General features: G+C 39.4%; 1 protein-coding gene across 4 annotated transcripts in view; it reads right to left on the bottom strand.

Annotated features, from left to right (window-relative positions):
* The window catches only part of LOC150076113 (Na(+)/H(+) exchanger beta-like), a 493086-nt gene that overhangs the window by 196803 nt on the left and 277097 nt on the right, over positions 1–19186 (bottom strand). For all 4 annotated transcript variants that reach the window (XM_090387862.1, XM_090387861.1, XM_090387863.1 and 1 more), the window contains one exon: positions 6220–6265. In XM_090387862.1, coding sequence (XP_090243988.1) covers positions 6220–6265 — 46 coding nt within the window. The remainder of the gene's footprint in view (positions 1–6219; positions 6266–19186) is intronic.

The raw sequence follows: 19186 nt of genomic DNA, 5'->3' as shown, positions 1-19186 counted from the left end.
GCTGTCTTTGTAATATTACCGTCACAAAAGACACTTCAGTTACAAGAAATGTCTTGTAACTGAACTTGTTCAAGTTCTTGCGACCAAACACAACAGAGTTTACCTATGCATCGTGCCACTCAAAGCATAGCTTAAAACAGGGAAAATATAAATACTTAAAAAGTGTTTTTAATTTTATTTTAGAATGATTAATTTCTGAAGCTCATATTCTAGCATTGTCTCCCAACATACATTCTCAGAAAAGGTGTGAAGAGGTTGCTGGATCATGGGTGCCACCTGACCCTACCAAGTGCACCATGGCACCCACAGGTGCAGCACTGTACAGTCCTAATTTAAAACATGAAAGGTTGGTCAGTTTGTAATGAAAATAAAAAGGTCTCAATATCCTCACCTCAATGAGAACAGTCAATTGGCCTCCATAGCAGTTGAGTGGGCACAGTACCCTACTACTTAATCATTTGGAGAAGCCGTTTTTTTTTTCTTCTTTCTTTTTTTTTTTTTTTATTAAAATCACAAATACGAGAGAAATTAGAACCAATAGTACTTAGTAGTTGTTGGCATTAGATACATTAGATTTGAATTTCTGTAGATTGTAATTTTCAAGAAATACGTATGAAGGAAAATGGAAGTTGAATGAATAAATGAGGAAGAAGAAAAGTTAGTTCTGTGAGTTTGAAGTTGGACAGTAAACATCCTTTTACTGTCCAACTCAAAGGATGTTTACTGTCCGCCTCAGATATGGAAACAATATCTCATTGTTAGCTGGATTTGCAATTTGTACAAAGTGAACAGCAGTTTGGAAGAAAAATAGCAATAAAAGTGAAAGAGAAAACCTAGTTTTTTAGATGCAGAGGAAGCAATATTTTTAATATGCTTATGCCAAGAGAAATTTGAAGCCAGAGTAACCCCCAATAGACATATATGATCTTACTTAGAAATCAGTGTCATCGAAGATAAGCATATGAGCAGAAGAATTATTTTTGCAAGATATAAGATGGGACTGGGTTTTAGAATGATCGAAATCAAATAAGTTATCTTTGCCCCACTGGAGAATTACCTGGAGATCAGCATTTAAGGAATTGGTAGTGGATATTTGAGAAGTTGAAGCTGTTTGTGAAAGGCAAAGTTTCTCAAACTGGAAGGTGAAATGCAATGTACTATCATCAGCAAAACTATGGATAAGATTTCCAGTCAGCAGAAGAAAATTTAATATACAAGAGGAAAATAGTGGCAGAAAGAATTGAACCTTGGGGATCACTAGTAGAGAAGTTAGAAGACAGAGAGCCATCTACCATCAGCCGCAGTGAGTGGTCAGAGAGAAAATGGGATCCCCAATTACATAAAACAGTTGGCAAACCATAAGATAGAAGCTTATTTAGAAGACCTTTAAGCCAAACATGATCAAAAGACTTTGAAATGTCCAAAGGAACTGCTTGAGTTTTGCCAAATTTTTCCACTTAATTTGTCCACAGATGGGTAATATAAGCCAAAATATTATGAAGAGGATCAACATTGATGAAATCCATACTGGCGCTTGTTGAACAGATGGAAGGTTTCCATATAGTTGGCGGTTAATTGGTTTCTGGCTTATGTTACCCATCTATGGAGAAGTAAGTGCAATGAGACGATAAGTGGATGGGAGGGATCTGTCACCCTTTTCAGGAACCCGGTGTATTATGAGCAAATTTCCAAGCAGAAAGGAAAACACCTTTGGAATAAAAAAAAGTGAAAAAAGGTGTACAGAACAGGAGTAAGTTCAGGAACACAGATTTTGAGAACAAGTGGGAGAAATACCATCAGCACCTGGAGTTTTCTTAGCATCGAGATTGTTCAAAATCCTTTTGACGGAAGACCACAGGAGGCATTGAATGCAGTGTACTGGAAATGGTAGGAGATGGTTTACCAATATCATCAATACACGAGTTGGAAGAAAGGTAGGATGCTAGCAGGTCAGCTTTATCTTTGGCTGAAGTGGCAATAGAACCATCTGCTTTTGACAGAGGTGGGAACAGAGATGAGCAAAAGTTGCAGCCCATAGCTTTGGCAAGAGACCAGAATGCTCAATTACCATTTGGACAAAAAGCAAGTTTTCTACTTTTTGTCTGTTCAAAATCTAGTTTGGACTGATTAATAATTGCTTTACAATTGTTGCAAGCTTTGGTGTAGGCAAAAAATGAACCTGGAGATTTGGATGCATGCAAATTGCGATTTGAAATATTTTTTTCTTGAACAGCTTTAGCATATTTATTGGAAAACCAAGGTTTATATAAAGGACGAGATTTTAAGATGGAGTGTGGAATAAAGGATTTCATCCCTACAAGAATAATTTCACTGACACGATATGTGCAAATGTTGACATCAGAAAATTTGAAACAGTAATCCAACCAAGGAAAAGAAGAAAAGAAATCTCGCAGATTATCCCATTTTGCATTCTTGTAACACCAAACAACACAAGGTTGGGATTAGCCATGAGAGAAAGGCTCCATTGGAGAAGAGACTATTACCAAGTTGTAATCTGAGGTGCCTACAACAGTGGTCTCTAAAGTGGGGAGCGTGCACCCCTAGGGGTACACAAGATGATCCATGGGGTGATTTGATAAGCAGAGCGAGCGATGCAATCCTTCCATTTGGATCAACGTACCTATGTGAGGTGACTTTCTCTGCAATGACTATTATTAAAACTACGTTTAGAAATAAACTTAACTTGGAACCAGATCTTCGGGTAGCTGTGTCCCAAAATATGAAACCAAGATACACAGAAATAATGAAAATTATTTAACAACATCATTCCCACTAAAAAATGCTGCTGATTTGATTTATACCACTTTGTACTTTAATTTCAATTTCGTTTTGTTTTGTGTTGAATTAGATTGTGATCTTTTCAAATTATATGTGATTCTAGATATAATGCATACCATGTGAATTATTCATAAATGAAACAAATAGTATTACATTACATTTACTACGCTTGTTACATTAATGATTTCATATCATTTTGTGCTTGAACTTCAGTTTAATTTTGTTTTGCATTTTTTTATTTGTGATCGTTTAAAATTATATGTGATTTATAAATAAAAAAAATATATTAAACTTATATATTTAATTTTTTATTCCACCACATATTCCTCTTAGGTGCCTCTGTAGCCAGGTGAGCAGGAGCAGCAGTGCATAGCACACGCTTCTTGATTAGACCAGGGTTCGAGCCCGTGACCACCAAATACCGAGGATGCAGAAAGGTCAGGGAATGACCACCACATATCCCCGGAGCAATATGGCCTTAGTTGCTAATGCTCCTAAAAACCAAATAACAACAACAAACTAGTCCTCTTAAGTAAAATAAGGGTGCACAACCAAAAAAAGTTTGGAGACCACTGGCCTAGAAGACCACTCACCTCAACCATGTACGTACTTAGATTCTTAATCTGGTATCCTGGTATGTAAATGAACAATCTGTGCACAATCATTAGTAATTGCAAAAGCCTCAGCATCTCGACCAGCTGGGTCCATGTGACAATATAAAACAGAAGCCAGTTGGAGTTGTGAACATTAAAATCAACACGGCAAATTACTTCGCTATTAGGAAAGTTGGATTGGAGAAAGTCAAGTTTCAAAGAGAGGAAATGAAAGAGTTCCAAGTAATTAGTAGAATTGGGAGAATGATAGAGGCAACAGAAGAATTTGACAGAATGTGGTAGAGAGATTTTAAGCCAGAGAAGATTGAAAAGAGGAGATTCCAAATTACTAAGTCTCTGACAGGGGATATCAGAATGGACATATGCAATAGTTCTACCTTTGAAGTGAAAGGAATCATACAGTGAATAATTCAGACAACTGAGATGAGCAATGGTTGGATCAACTGATAACTGGGATTCTGTCAGAAAAAGTATATGGGATTTGGCAGACTGTAAGTGGAAATGGACGTCATTGAGATCAGAACTGAGACTACGTGTATTTGTAAAATGAACGAGGAAGTGTTTGGGAGTTTTAGATCTTTTCACAGATAAGTTTGTTCTATTATTTCAACAATTCATCATGTATTCAGAAGTAAGGAAAGGTGGCAAGGATATACTGTATGAAGTAATGAAATTTTTGGATATGGCGTACACATGGAAAGAATATACCCAGCTCCTTGACATAACACAGCCTTGACAATGCCCCAGCATACATACTACTCTGACTCCCTCTGGTCACTATCTGGCAGAGTAGAGGCAACGAGATTATAAACTAGCTGCTCCAGAAGCCTCTTAGAGAGTTACCAACAGGTTCGCTCTGGTGGACTATCTAGTGGCTGGTCTGCAAACACTGTTTTAGAGCTGTACTCTCAAAATGTAAGGAAGATTGGATCTCACCATGATGTCTCATAACCTCAAAAGACATCAATCATATTGCATGATGGAAGAGATAGGGCAGTTGCTGAAGATTTGCTCTAGAGATTAAACATGGGTTCCACCACTTCAAGTCTCCAATAAGCAGAGTGGTAGTATTACACCAACTGATGCGAATCATCTGCCACCTAGTATTGGCTGGTGGCACAGAGGGGTGGCATTCCTCTGTGTGGTGTGGTGTGGTGTGGTGTACTCCACCTCGAACCCTGCTTATGTTAGTTCTCACCCAGATGGTCACCTCCTGTATGCTAGGTGTAGGATCGTGCAGCCATTGTGAACATGAACATTCCCCACCCCAGAGCCTATTTGAAAACTAGGTGTCATATTTCAGGACTTGCACATACATCACAGAGTATTCAACATGGATTTGTGAGGAACCACAGGAACTGCTTGAAAAACACACTATGTCCACTATGGGGGTTATATCCAGGTTTACTAATAGTCCCACCATTGCAAAGGTGCAAGCAGAGGATTTGACTGTCAGAGACTGACCAACTTCACCAAAATTAGGTTCACTTGACTTGAGTGTCACCCGAACATTATTTCCATCAGCGTTTTAGACTTCCAGGTAGCAAACACAACTGGGCATACCTGAGAGAATGTCTGTGACAGCCTCAAGGACCAATGTGAGTTCAAGTCCTGTCTATGACTGAAGGAATTTCTAAAGTTAGGTGAAGGGAACAGGGGTTTGCCTCCCCTCATTAAGTATTCTGGGGTTTTTTTCAGCTCACACAATGTGAAAATTGGGCTGAGAACACATATTGTGTACAGCCATAGGATATAAAGCTATGGCAGGCCCAACAGTGGTTCTGACAAATGCCAAATTAAAGTCTTAATAATACAGCTATAGTCCTAATAACCAGATCAGAGTTGGAAAACAGTGGGCAGGGAATAGACTAAGAAGAAACAATCTCAGACCTCCAAAAATAGGAAATAAATATAAATAATTTAGCTGTGAAAGCTAAGTTAGCTTTCACAGCTAAATTATTTAACTTAGCTGTGATAAGTTCGACTGTGTGTGCCAATATCCCTTCAGTGGTGCATCAGAAATATTAGTATTAGTATTAGTATTAGTAATGGCCGCATGGTGCAAGAAAGCCTATGGCTTATGCTGCACCAGCCAAAAAAAAAAAAACCCGAATAAAACAATGATAAAAAAATAAATAAATAAATAAAATAAAATAATAATTAATAAAAGAAAAGGATATTAAACCTATCATCCTATGCACTTCCCTCACCCGAAGGTACTATCCAGATGACCTTTGAATTTCCCCAAACTGTCAGCCTCTACCACCCATGTAGGCAACTTACTGAATGGGAAGTGAGGGTGTAAAAGAAAATATTAATTTAAAAACATTATCTTCATATGAAACATAACTAAATTCAATTTATTTATATATATATATATATATATATATATATATATTTTTTTTTTTTTTTTTTTTTAATTTTTTTTTTTTGTTTGGCGGTGTATATTATATTATGTACTCTTGCAATTCTCCCTCCCCAAAGTTGCCCTACATTTTTTTATTATTATTATTATTATTATTATTAGCCATATGGTGCAAGGAAGCCTGAGACTTATGCAGCACCAGCCAAAAAAATTTCCAAGTTACCCTGAGGGAGAGAGAGAGAGGGAGAGAGATAGAAGGGAATCACCAAGAAAGAGAAGAATGATGATATCCAGCTCAGGACCCTGGGTGTGCCAAGCCCATACCCACCAGATTCTTATTACTAAGTTCATAAAATGAAAATCAAATGAATGAAAGCAAGATGTCTATATATTTTTAATTCAAACTGTGTTAATAATTGTCAGAAAAATTCACTCACTTACCAAGACTCAGGAATAATTGATGAAAGAAAATCTGCATGATGGAAACCTAGAGAAAAAGAAAATAATAAATATAATAATTTATTATCTACATTACATAATAATTCTCTGAGAAATATCTATCATAATAAATTCCATCATATGAATTGCTATGAGTAGTATTAAGGTTCATTATAACCTTATAATACTACTCATAGAACTCTAATTGAACCAAACTAATACAAACTAATAGAACTCTAATCGAACCAAACTAATAGAGGTGGTGTTCACCTAAAGAAAAAATTGGTGCATGTTAATTGCCACTTTCAGATTAGTAGCTCATTCACCATCTAGCTTCCTGATTATACACAAGTTTCATTTCAGTAGAAGTGACATTTATTGCTTACACAGAGTTCAGTAAATGAAATTGGCAGAACATAGTAATGTGTGCATGCATATGTATTAAGCTTGAAAGGAAGTGACTAATAGTTTTGTGTTTCTATTATATGTTTATAGTGTTTCTTTATTAATAGAATTTAAAAAAAAATTTTTTTATAAATAACTAACAACTATAAAAAACATTTCTAAATTAAAAAACTTTTCATTAAAAATAAATAAATACTGTAATTACGTTTAACAAATAATTTAAATTCATTAGGAAATGGTCAGGAATCGGTAACTACAAAAAGCCTTTAAAAAAAAACTGTTTTCAGAAACAAAAGAGAAAAATGGGACTGTCAGGCCTTGAACAACAGCATTTGCTACAATTAGGTGAGGCAGATGCCACCACTGACAATAAAATTAAGCTCAAACAACAGGTGTCAAGCTTTCAACTTCCTATTCTACTTAGTAAAGTGACCAATCAACATGTTGGACAAGATTTTGCAGTTCCGGCGAATGCTAAGTTTTTATTTACATGTAGCCATTTTATTGACTTAATTGTTATATTCAATTATTTTCTATAAGTAACTTTATAGTCCTAGTCAAGTTCCTTAGTTTATTTGAATTTAGATAGCGATTTTGAAAGTTAATAGTGTCCATAAATTTTACCCTTCGTAACTTGCCACAATTGTTATACGATATGAAATAGCGTAACATATATCCCAAACTTGATAGCGTAAGGTTTAACGTAAAACTAGATAGCGAAATATGTAGGCACACTGTATTAGAAATCTGTTAGCTTAGTTTAGTATTATTAATTAATCAATTAAAAATGTATTAATCTTATTAAATTTCATTGTTAATTAAATTGTACTTAAACGGAATCATGATCCAGACTAGAGCAGCAAAGCAACGAGCACAAAGTAGCTGTAGTAGCTGTAGCTCGGGGGAGAACAAAAGGGGGAAATTCTCCAATGCATCACAGTCTAAAAAAATGTGCAAAATGTGAAATGTTTGGAGACCTCTCTAGAACAGGACATGATCTAGCCAAGGAGGATGGCTTTGTGTGCTAGGTGCAGAGACTGTGAAGAAATTCAGGACCAACTCAGCATTCTGATGGGCGTCTATGAGAGTTTGAGGTGTAGGGTAGATTCCCCTTGAAGAAATTAATATGAGGGTCCCATCAAGCTCTCAGCTGCTCAACTCAATGCCAGAGCTCACTCCTGTGCATCAGGCAACACAGCAACAATCTCCAAGGCAGAATGCACTGGTCCCACAGGAGCTAGTTATTGCCGATGGCTCTATTGTCAGGAAGATGGGGAATATATTATGCAAAAAGGATAGGTGGAACAGGACTAGGGTATGTCTGCCAGGGGCAAAAGTTGATGAATGTTGTAGAACAGATATCATCTTTTAAGGGCACAAAAGGCGATTTTGTTGTACATGTTGGCACTAATGACCTTAAGAGTAAGAGATTTGCAGATTTACTTAACAAGTACAGGTCAGTGTTGAAAAAGTTGTGAGTTAGGGTTAAATTTCAAAGTGTTTGCAATTCTGCCCAGACATGATAGGAGAGAGTATATGACGAGAGCCTTGTCAATCAATTTGACCCTGGAGAGACTGTGCAAGGCTCGTGTGGTAGAATTTTTTTCAGTGTGGTCAGTGCTTGCTAACAGGAGAGACTGCTTCTACAGTGATGGAATACACTTAAATAGAAAGGGTGCAAGAATAAGAATATTTGTTGATGCTATAGAAGCAGTGTTAGGTGAGTCGGAAAACTGCTAGCTTGGAGGGATTCACAGACTAAAAGATTAACAGTAGCCGCAGGCAGAGGCGAAAGTGATTCTTGCACTGCTTCAATTGTAATGAGCAGCAGCCTTGACAGCAGGTTGAAGGGGATTTCAACAGCTGCCAGGAGTCATCATGGAACAAGTAAATACATGGGCTGTGTTAGGGTAACTAAGAGTAAGAACAAGTGCATGTACACCAATGCCAGAAGTATAGTAAATAAATTTGATGAATTTGAAGTGCTGATCAAGACATCAAAGGCAGATATTGTTGGGATATCAGAGACATGGTGTCACACAGATATGAGCAGTGCAGAATTGGAATTTGGGGAGTACAATGTGTTAAGAAACACACAAAATCTAAGTTAACACATAGAGTTAAGAAACACATAAAATCTAAGAAGTGGATCCAGTTGATATGGGTGAACAGTGCAATGCTGAGTCACTTTGGTGTGACATAAGCACTGGTTGCCGACCGGGCTAGCCAGGTGGGTAAAGGGCCTGACTGGCAACCCAAAGGTTGCGGGTTCGAATCCCGCCTCGGGCTTGGATCAAAGTATTGCAAAAACCTTGGGAGGTGCATTATGGCCACAGAAGCCAATGCGCCAACAACTACAAAAAAAAAAAAAAATAAGCACTGGGAAAGGGAAAATGAGAGTAGGAGTGTGTTATAGGCATAATGACTCTGATGAGTACAACAAACAATTGTGCAGAGAAATAGAGTGAGCCAGTAAATCAGAATGTCTTGTAATGGGGGATTTTAACTTTCCAGATATTGACTGGAACTTGTGTTGGTCACTCCCACACTAATTAAATATTGACAAATGCAAAGCACTGCATATGGGTAGCAGTAACCCAAGAGAAATGTACCAACTGCGTAGTACTACACTCAGGGAGGTGGAGAATGAAAAATACCTGGGGGTAATTGCACAGTCAGGTATGAAGTTCTCTGAGCAGTGCAGATGGGCAGCCAGAGCAGGTCATGCAGTTTTGTCGAAGATATATAGGAAGTTTGCTAGCAGAGATAAGGAGGTGATTATTCCCTTGTATAAGGTAGTGGTCAGGCCACACCTTGAGTACTGCATACAGGTTTGGAGGCCTCATTTTAGGAAGGATGTAGAGTTGCTAGAATGAGTACAGAGAAGGACAACAAAGATTGGTGAGAGGAACAAAGGGATGCTTTTACCAAGAGAGGCTTAAGTCCTACAAGTTGCAGCATCTAGAGACTAGCCACCTGCGAGGTAATCTGATTCAGGTACATAAGGCGTTGAATGGATTTAGCAGGCTCAATGCTGATGGGATTCTTCCTCTTGCTCAGATTAAAAACCTGGGGGCATAAACTGAAATTGAGGAAAGACAGTTGTCAAATAGATGTGCAGAAATTTGCCTTTAACCAGCAGGTAGTTGATTGCTGGAACAACCATTCATCGTGGAAGTTGATAGCTTAAATAAATAAAAGGCAGAACTAGACAAACGTTTGGAGTGACTGGATGGGTCAAATGGGAAGGTTTTTTTTTTTTTTTTAGCTGATACTATATAAGCTTGCTTTCTTGCATTATATGCCTCAACTAATCCTAATGCTAAGAACTGTCATTTGAACATCCATTTTCAGTGTTCCATCCAGCAGAATTACAACAGTTTGAAATAGAACATTTTTTTTTACTGGGTATATCTATCCGAGAGTACTGAGTGCCAGCACAAGGAACAAAGCAAGTGTCCTCACTGAGCTCGCATTTCTCCTCCATTTCTTTTTAAAAACTGAGTTTTTGAAATTAGAGTTGAAAACTGTTATACTGGGTGTTTGTTTTATTATACTTCTTGCTTGCTTATTAATTACTTACTTTCGTTCGTTCGGACTTCTCTGGACAACACATCTGTATGGCGGGACGTTTTCCTTCCTTAATCATTTGTTCTGTCATAACCCCAGTATACTCATGTGACTGTCTAGTGGTTTTTCATATTAGGACAATGGTCTCGGCCCTTGGTAACCCTATTCAACGGCAGGGAATAGGAAAACTGCAGCTTTGACCAGGGCGTTGTGTCAATACCCAAACTCTTTCCAATTCTAGGCAGAAATTCGAGTACCCGCAATAAAAGTTCTATATATAATTCTTTACTTACTCATTCGTGTGAATGGAGAATAGGCCTGAGGCATATGTTTAAAACAAAATATAGTTTAATATACTCCACTATAGAATTGATACATGTATGAAAACTACTGCCCTAGCGGCAGTGACAAGCAAATCCTAAATCATTTGGTTACAATAATATAAACTGACTTTATGGAAGTATTTAAGAGTTCTTAGCATTTATTGATGTTTTGGAAATTAATGGGTTCTTCACATAGGTGTTCTTCGTGTGGATACTTCATCTCAGGCAAGGACTAGCATATGACATAGTGGTTGTACAAACATGATGGGGTCAATACTAAAAATTCTGCACTATTTAGGATAGCATGCTTAAGATACATCATTTACCTATTGTTAATTTGTGAAACTGACAATCTAAGTGATGCGCTATTTAAGATAGCAGTATTAGGACATTTTACAATTTATCAATGCTAACATAATTAATTATATTATTGAGGAATAAGGTTTATGTATAGCTGTGGGATGACTTACCTAAATACGGATGACTCATTCTACGGGGGGGCGGAACTCGGCGAGGGGATTCCGTGCTTTCGCAGCCTTCCTTCGGGTTCTGCTATCTTCGCTCGCTCATTCTGTATCTTCTTGCGCTGTTCTTCAAGCTTCTCTCTGTACAGTCATTCTGTAACGTAATTCCCGTTTCCAAAAACTTACTGTATTTTTTCACTCTCTCTCATACAGACTAACTAACCGACTGCTTCTACCAAAAGCCACCACAAAACAACCCCCTTTCGCTCATCGTCCACCAGGGTATATGCTCCTTATCGCATGAACTTTCGCCTCACACCGAGCTTGAACTAGGGTGGGACACTTTTCTCACGCGGTCAACATCAGACACACTGACCAGTATTTGTCAGGGAGAGCGAAGCTCGTATTTTCGTGGACTTGTGAACTTACTTCTACGTAGCGACTGTTATCTTCAGTTAGGAAAATAATGGCAAAGGGAATTTATAACTGAGAAAGCAACTAAGTCGAATTTTACCATTCTATATTTGACAAGAAACTGATAGCGGTTACTCATGTACGATTGGCATTTATATTTTCTGCTGAAACGGTCAAAACAACTCTTTAGCAAGAAGGGGCACAGCAAAGGGGGGGGGGAAATGCATGGGAAACATCTGTAAATTAATATGAAAAATGTGGGCATTTTACACTCCTCGCCACTACCGCTGAGGATTTCAGTCGGGGTACACAACTAAGACTAGCCGACCGGGCTAGCCAGGTGGGTAAAGTGCCTGCCTGGCAACCCAAAGGTCGCGGGTTCGATTCCCGCCTCGGGCTTGGATCAAAGTACTGCAAAAACCTTGGGAGGTGCACTATGGCCACAGAAGCCGATGCGCCAACAACTACCAAACAAAAAAAAAAAAAAAAAAAAACAACTAAGACTGAAATTCTCAACGTCCCTACTGGGGCTTTGACTTTTGTCAGGGGGGGACAACATAAACTTTCTCCTCTTACAGTATGTAAAAGAAACTTAATTACTAACATATTATATGGATATAATCAAATAAAATACAAGACAAACAAAACAAAGCGTATAGCACTTAGTTCACTGTGTGGACTTAATGTATTCACACTTCTCAATGCTGTTCGCTCTCCACATGGAGGCCATTGTCTGCACCCATCTGTTGAGAAATTGTTTTTTTTTTTTTTTTTTTTTTTTCTCACCACTAAAGTCCGTGCTTCAGTTAACAGTTTCCCTGGTTTAAATAAGTGAGCATTTTGAAGCACAACAGAAAACAGATCTGGACTTCCAGGCTGAGGTTGTCAGGCAGTAAAAGAAAAGTTCTTCTGTAGTCCATGATTCGGTGAGGTTATTCTTCAGCAGGCTGGAGACACACAAAAGGAGCTTATCCCTCCAAGGAATGTTCTGGGCACTGCTTTTGTTCATAGTCCTTACTTGGCTCACAGGCACGACATAAAACATAAACAATCACACAATTAGTAACTGTCCTTAGGTCATGGACACAAAGCATCTGAAGTTAATTAAGCAAGTACATTATAATTGTATACATGTAACTAAACATCACAATAACATAGACATGAACTAATAACTAAAATGGAACACTGCAACATACATAAAAGAAATATCATATATGTAAAGCTGATAAAAATATTAAAGTTAGGTCTATAAAATATATATATATATATATATATATAATTTTTCTTTTGAATATTGTAGACCTTAGCAATCTCCTTACACAGAAATGAATGGAATTACAATCTCTTCTGTCTCCACGTTTGGCCTTGTCTTTCTCGGCTGTTAACACATGGCCTTGTGGTAAACCACTTTCACTATTCAGTTCTCAGGAAGAGCTTTTCTTGCCTTCACTAGACCGATGAATTCCAGCCACTGGGTGCAAAGGTTCACTGTGCGGACTGCACAGTGGTCCGCCGGGTGGTTCCAGGGACAATGAAAGGGATTGTTTCTTGCATCAGGCAAGAATTCTGGATCGGGACAGGAGAAGACTTTAGCATCCACCACAGTCCGGAAGGGAAGGGCCTCTTCCAGGCTTTGTGCCTTTCTTCCTCCCAAAGTTATGATCGTTTGGTATGGCTTCGTAAGGATGCTTAACCATGATCCGAAATGCCGAGATGCAAACGCTCCTGCCTTTGGGGTTGATGCAATATACTGATGGTCCCAACTTACTAGGGCAATCTCCTCTACTTTGAGTGCACTTTCTTGGTTACTGGCAAATAGAAAATCAATGACGATCCACTTCGAGAAAGGAGGAAGTGATCCAAGGGGGTGTGTCGTTGGTGACCGGGGAAGGGCAGGTGTGCACCAGGTTGGGCGGACAAAGCGATCCACCATCCCAAGTCTATGTTTTGAAACCTGCACCTCACCTTTCCAATTTAGGAAACTTCTCGTGCCATGGTTCTCATAGTGGCAGGGAAAACGCATTTCCAGGGCTGCCTTAAGTTTCCTCCTCATGGGTTGAGACCGCCTTACTTCCTTTTGTTTCCGCTCTTGCTGGGAAAGCTGCTGCGGGGTTAGAATCAGCTCAGCTCCAGAAGACTCCTGACAAGGACTTATGGATTGATTAGGCGCTGGGATTTCCCTTTCTGTGGTGGTCACCCTCTGTATCCAACATAAAGGTGCTAGGAGGAAGGTCAGCATTCTAGCGATGAGGCATCGTACAGACCTGTGAAACTCCACCATCGCGACTAAACAAGGACGGATAAACACGACTAGTTAGTGAAGAAAATACTTCTGTTTATGCATTCCATCCATCCTCTCTTCCATACTAAAGATTTGCCCCACTTACACATCTTTTCCTCCTTATACTTTCGAATCCCGGGTGAGGGAGTATTTGGTACCATACATACTCCACATTTACCTTTCATTCATTCTTCCTGCTCTCACTCACAACCTCAAATGTCACTTTCTTGATTTCCTTGCATACCTCTCCGAAGACGAATTACTCAATTCATTTGCAAAATCAAACATGCCATGCATGGAGAAAAAATAATATCCCCATTAGAAATCATTCTCTTATTTTAAAATAGCCCTTGATTCTCCTAATTAGCACAATGTTTTGTTTATCAGCAGTCTGGATTTTTGAAGGCACGAACATGAGTACACTACTTCAGCAATCTTGTTTCTGTTTTTTTTTTTTTTTTTTTTTTTTTTATAGTCAATATTACCTATATGTTTTGTTCTATATTGATCTTCTTACATTAATGCACTATCACTTACTCCCTACTGTCATACATGATGAAGTTCTCATTAGTAGGTAAACTTTATTCAAAAAGAAATTATTGACGGAATTAGAATTCTGATTAATATTGTTTTGAGGATTTCTTTCCATAGTAAAGTTTTTTTTTTTTTTTTTTAATATATATTATTTATATATATGTAGTACAAGAAGATGGATCCCAAGTCTAGATCTTGAAGTTCAGAAGTTACCTCCTATTCACTTAAAATTTTTTTCTCTGGAAAGTGATAAAAACAACTAGTGACTGGGAGGAACCAGCCGTCCCCAGGCCAATTGCCCTATCCTCTCTCCAAAAGAAACCAAATATTATCTCCCTCTTGTTCTCCTTTTTTTTTTTTTTTTTTTTTTTTAGGATCCTCTCTCTTGACTTTTGGATTTCGATGTGCAATGAGAGAGAGGGAAAACAAAAAGTGACTAGGGGATTTCCGGACATTCCCTCAGCCACCTGTATCCTTCCTCTCTCCATTTTTATACCGCATAATTTCATAAAGTCTAGATATATTTGGTGGAGAAAGGTGTTTGCTTTAATAGTATTAGCTCAATGGTCATATTTGAATAGAATTCGGATACAAAATCTCTGGTTTTTTTTTTTCAAGGTTCATTGGAGTGGTTCGTGCTTCTGCGTGAGGTTTATAAAGATAAATTAATTCTATTTTCCTACTTGTGCCATGTCATTCAATTTGCCATCCATTTATCTGGCTGCTGATAAAACACACTGCCAGAATCCAACAAAACTGATCAATTTCTTCACCTCTGTGGTCAGTTATGTACTTTGATCCTTTTCTTATCATAACTTCGCTTATCCCCTCTCTCTTTCTCTTGAAATAACACAAGTGTTTTTTTTTCACATTAGTACAGGAAGATGATCTACTTATCTAAAATCTTGATCTCCTGATGTCATAAATTTTTTTTTTTTTTACTGGTAAAGTGATATGTAAATTAAAGAGAAACCTTTCCCTCAATTGGTCCTACCACAGTTTAAGCAGAAATGCAAATTAACTTCCCAATCATTCCTCGTTCTCTCCTCAAAAGGACTCATCCTTGCTCTTCAGATCTGCTCCTCTAGTTCTCAGTATTCTTTGCCCCTTTCATCTCATGCGTTTTTATGCAGGGGATGTGTATACATGTGTATATCCCTTCCTCCTTCCCCGATTTAGCTATTAGATACAGATTCGGAATCGAACCTTTTGTACATTGAATGCCTTACAAGAATGCTAAAAAGATTTTTTTTTTTTTTTTCTCTCCTTTTTTTTTTCATATCTTCTCTCTTCTGTGTTTCCACCTGTGCCATTTATACTTCTCAATCCTTTTTCCCGCTTCCACTTTCTGTCACCAATCTTATTATTATTATTATTTTTTAAATTTTACTGGTGCTGGTTCTGAAACTGGTCGTTCGGTGTACACAACTGTCTTGCCAAAGCATTCACTTTGCTAGTAACTGTAATTATGGCTTGTTTCTCCTTGAAATCGATACACATCACTATCCTCACTTTAGTCTCTCCAGGCATCTCTCAGAATACCTGCCAGATCAGAACTACTGCCATCGCTTGGTCGAAGGTATCTCTCAGCAAGATGTGGACCCAATATCCACTGAACTGCTCTTTCTATCCTATCTGGTGGCTCGCTTTGGCTTGTGTTTGCTTGAGTGTTGTTACTCTGATCTGGGGTGACACCTCTTTCTGCTTCAGCTACATTGCTGGGAGTGTCAACCACTGTATCTGCTCTTTCCACTGAAGCTGTCTCTGGTACTAATTCCTCAGTTTGTGACTGGGACACCACAATTTTCTTTGGTGGGGCATGAATTACTCGGTCGCGACTACGTAAATTATATCCATGGGTCTGAGTAGGTACTTGCTCAGCTCCCTCAGGTCTCACTGAATGCTCTGTCCTTGGTTGGCCCTCCTGATTTCTTTGTGGGAGGGATGACAATGGGATTGATATGGGTAAGCTTGTCGGATTGATCCTTGTAGGTCGGGGAATTATAGGTGGGATAAGATCACAATCCTCCACTAAAGGTTCATCAAAGATCCATGTCTCTTTGGGCACTGATGTAGTGCTTGTTTGGTCTGGTGAATTGCTATCTCCTGATTCCTCTGACTCCTCTACTCTCAGTTCGGGAAACACTTTCCTGTCAATAACCTTTGTCAGTCTGTCCACGTGCACAATTTGTTTATCCTTAGGGTTATACAGGTGCTGTATTTCATAATTCACTAATGATGGCTGACTGATCACACGGTAGGGACCTGTGCTCAAACGAGCCAATTTCTTTGTAGTGCCCACTTTTATCTTAGGGGTAAAAAGATAAACAAGGCTTCCTACATGGATGTTTTTGTCTACTGCAATGGATGCTCTACGATCCTCTTGCCTCTGCACTGCCTCTTCCAAGTGTTGGGAGACGATTTCATAGGATCTGCGAAGGCGTGCACACAATAGTTCTGCATAGTTTTCCAAAGACGCATATGAATGTCTCTCTTTGGAATGCCATAAGTCAGATGGCAACAGCAAATCTCTGCCATACATTAAAAAGTTTGGCGATTCCTGTGTGGAACTATGAGTTGCCGCATGGTATGCAGCGATTGCTAGTGGGGCCATGACATCCCAGTCCGTTTGAGACTCGTTCACCACGTGAGACAGGATGTTTGCCAAGGTGCGGTTTAGACGTTCGACCTTTGCATTGGTTTGGGGGTGGAAGGGGGTCGTATGAAGCTGATGAATATCTAACTTTTTACACACCTGTCGTAACAGTGATGACATGAAGTTAGTGCCCTGATCGGTTAGGATGTATTTAGGAATCCCATGTCTCGAGATCACATTGTTTATGAAAGCTGTGGCCACTTCCTCAGCCTTCTGGGTATGCAGTGGGATCACTTCTGCGTAACGGGTAAAGTTGTCTATTGCCATCAGTAGATACTTGTGTCCTTTCAAAGTCATTGGAAGGGGTCCCAAAATGTCCAAGGACACTCGGACCCAAGGTGAGTTCTCATTAGGAACTCTCATCAGGGCTGCTTTTGCCTTAGGGTTATACCCTCTACGCTCTAAACACGAGGGACAAGACTCTACATAATTCTTGACGTCGCCAAAAAGGCCTGGCCAGAAAAAGTGTTTTCTAACCTTCTCTAACGTCTTGTGTAGGGCCAGGTGGCCTCCGCTGAGAAAACCGTCGTGACAGGACTTCAACACCTCTGCTTTCAAGCTGGTTGGAACTACTAACTGTTCACAGGGCTCTGAGCGAGTAGTCCCATGGTCAGGTAAAGTTTAGTGATACAGTATCCTGTCCTCACTCAGATAGAAGGAGTCTGGGATTTTACTTGTTGCCTGGAGTGCTCCTTCTAATTGCTCAATTAACTCCTGCAAATTAGGGTCCTCTCTTTGGAGATTCCTAATCAAAGTTCTGGTTTGTTGTTGCGGCATGATCAGTGACTCTATGGTGGGATTTGCTGCTATAGGAGCAACTAATGCAGCAGTTTTGGATTTCTTAAGCCCCTTTTGTCTTTCCTCTTCCTCTAACACTGGCCTTGAAAGGAAATCGGCATTTGAGTGAAGTCGACCCGGCCTGTATATGATTTTGAAATTGTATTCTTGTAGAAGCATACTCCAGCGAGCTAATCTGGGGGATGGATTCTTTAAGTGAAGAAGATAGCTTAATGGTTGGTGGTCTGTTATTAGTGTGAAACTGGAGGCTATTAAGAATGGTCTGAACTGTGATACCGCAAAGACTATTGCCAAAGCTTCCTTTTCTGTGGTACTATACATAGTCTCTGCTTTCTTTAATAGTCTGGAGGCGTAAGCGATTGGCTGTCTTTGATTTTCGTCAACTTGTTGCTCTAGCACAGCCGAGATTGCATAATTAGATGCGTCAGAGGACACAAAAAATGGTTTAGAAAAGTCAGGGTAAATCAATAGGGGTGGTGTGGTCAAAGCGACCTTCAGCTTGTCGAATGCCTCTTGGGCGGCACTGTTCCATAAAAAGGGGGTGTTCTTTTTTGTAAGTTGGGTTAGCGGCCTGACTATCTCTGCGTACTCTGGGACAAACTTTCTGTAAAATCCTGTCATCCCAAGAAACGATCGCACTTGCTTCATTGTTCTTGGCTCTCGACACTCTCGAACGGCCTTCACGTTCGCTGGATCGGGACGGACACCGTCCTTATCAATGAGATGACCTAAGTATTTTATTTGCTCTTTTAGGAACTCACACTTCTTTGGTTTCAGCTTCAGATCGTACTTTCTCAGGCGCTGGAAAACTTTCTCAAGCTTCGAAAGGTGTGAGGACCAAGATTTCGACACTATGATTATGTCGTCTAAGTAAGCGAAAATGGAATCTCGTTGTAAATTATCCAAGACAAGCCCCATTGCTCTCACAAAACTAGATGGCGCATTTTTAATCCAAAAGGCATGCGCCGGTATTGTAGCAGCGATTCCCCTGTAGTAAAAGCTGTCTTGTGGCGGTCCGCAGGGTGCACTTCAATCTGGTGGAATCCGGCTTCGAGGTCCAAAGAGCTGAAGTAGCGCGCGCCTCCCAGAAGTTCAAGTATCTCACTCATGGAAGGGATCGGGTATGCGTCGGAGATCGTCTTGGCATTAAGTTTCCTAAAATCAATACATAACCTGTATCCCCCACCTCGCTTCTTCACCAGAACAATGGGCGCGGCATACGGAGAACAGCTGGGTTCAATGATGTTTGAATCTAGGAGTTCTTGGACCTGGTTGCGAATCTCATCCTTTAGTAAAAAGGGGGTTCTGTAAGCATTCTGTCTAACAGGAATGTTGTCTGTCAATTTAATTCTGTGTTGGATAACTTTTGAGTTGCCTAGTTGGGCTGGTGATTTGGCAAACACATCCCAGTATTTGCGTAACAGGTCTGATAATTGGTGTCTTTGATCGGCAGTCAGGTGATCAAGCTTAAAGTCCTCTATGGTTACTGGAGAAACTTCCCTTTTGCCTCTTTCCTGGCTCTTAG

Source organism: Mastigoproctus giganteus, chromosome 13 (assembly GCF_048544385.1).
Source record: "Mastigoproctus giganteus isolate SK-2022 chromosome 13, ASM4854438v1, whole genome shotgun sequence".
Classification (NCBI taxonomy): domain Eukaryota; kingdom Metazoa; phylum Arthropoda; class Arachnida; order Uropygi; family Thelyphonidae; genus Mastigoproctus; species Mastigoproctus giganteus.
Note: the sequence above shows the minus strand (reverse complement) of the source record. Positions and strands in the feature narration are given on the sequence as shown.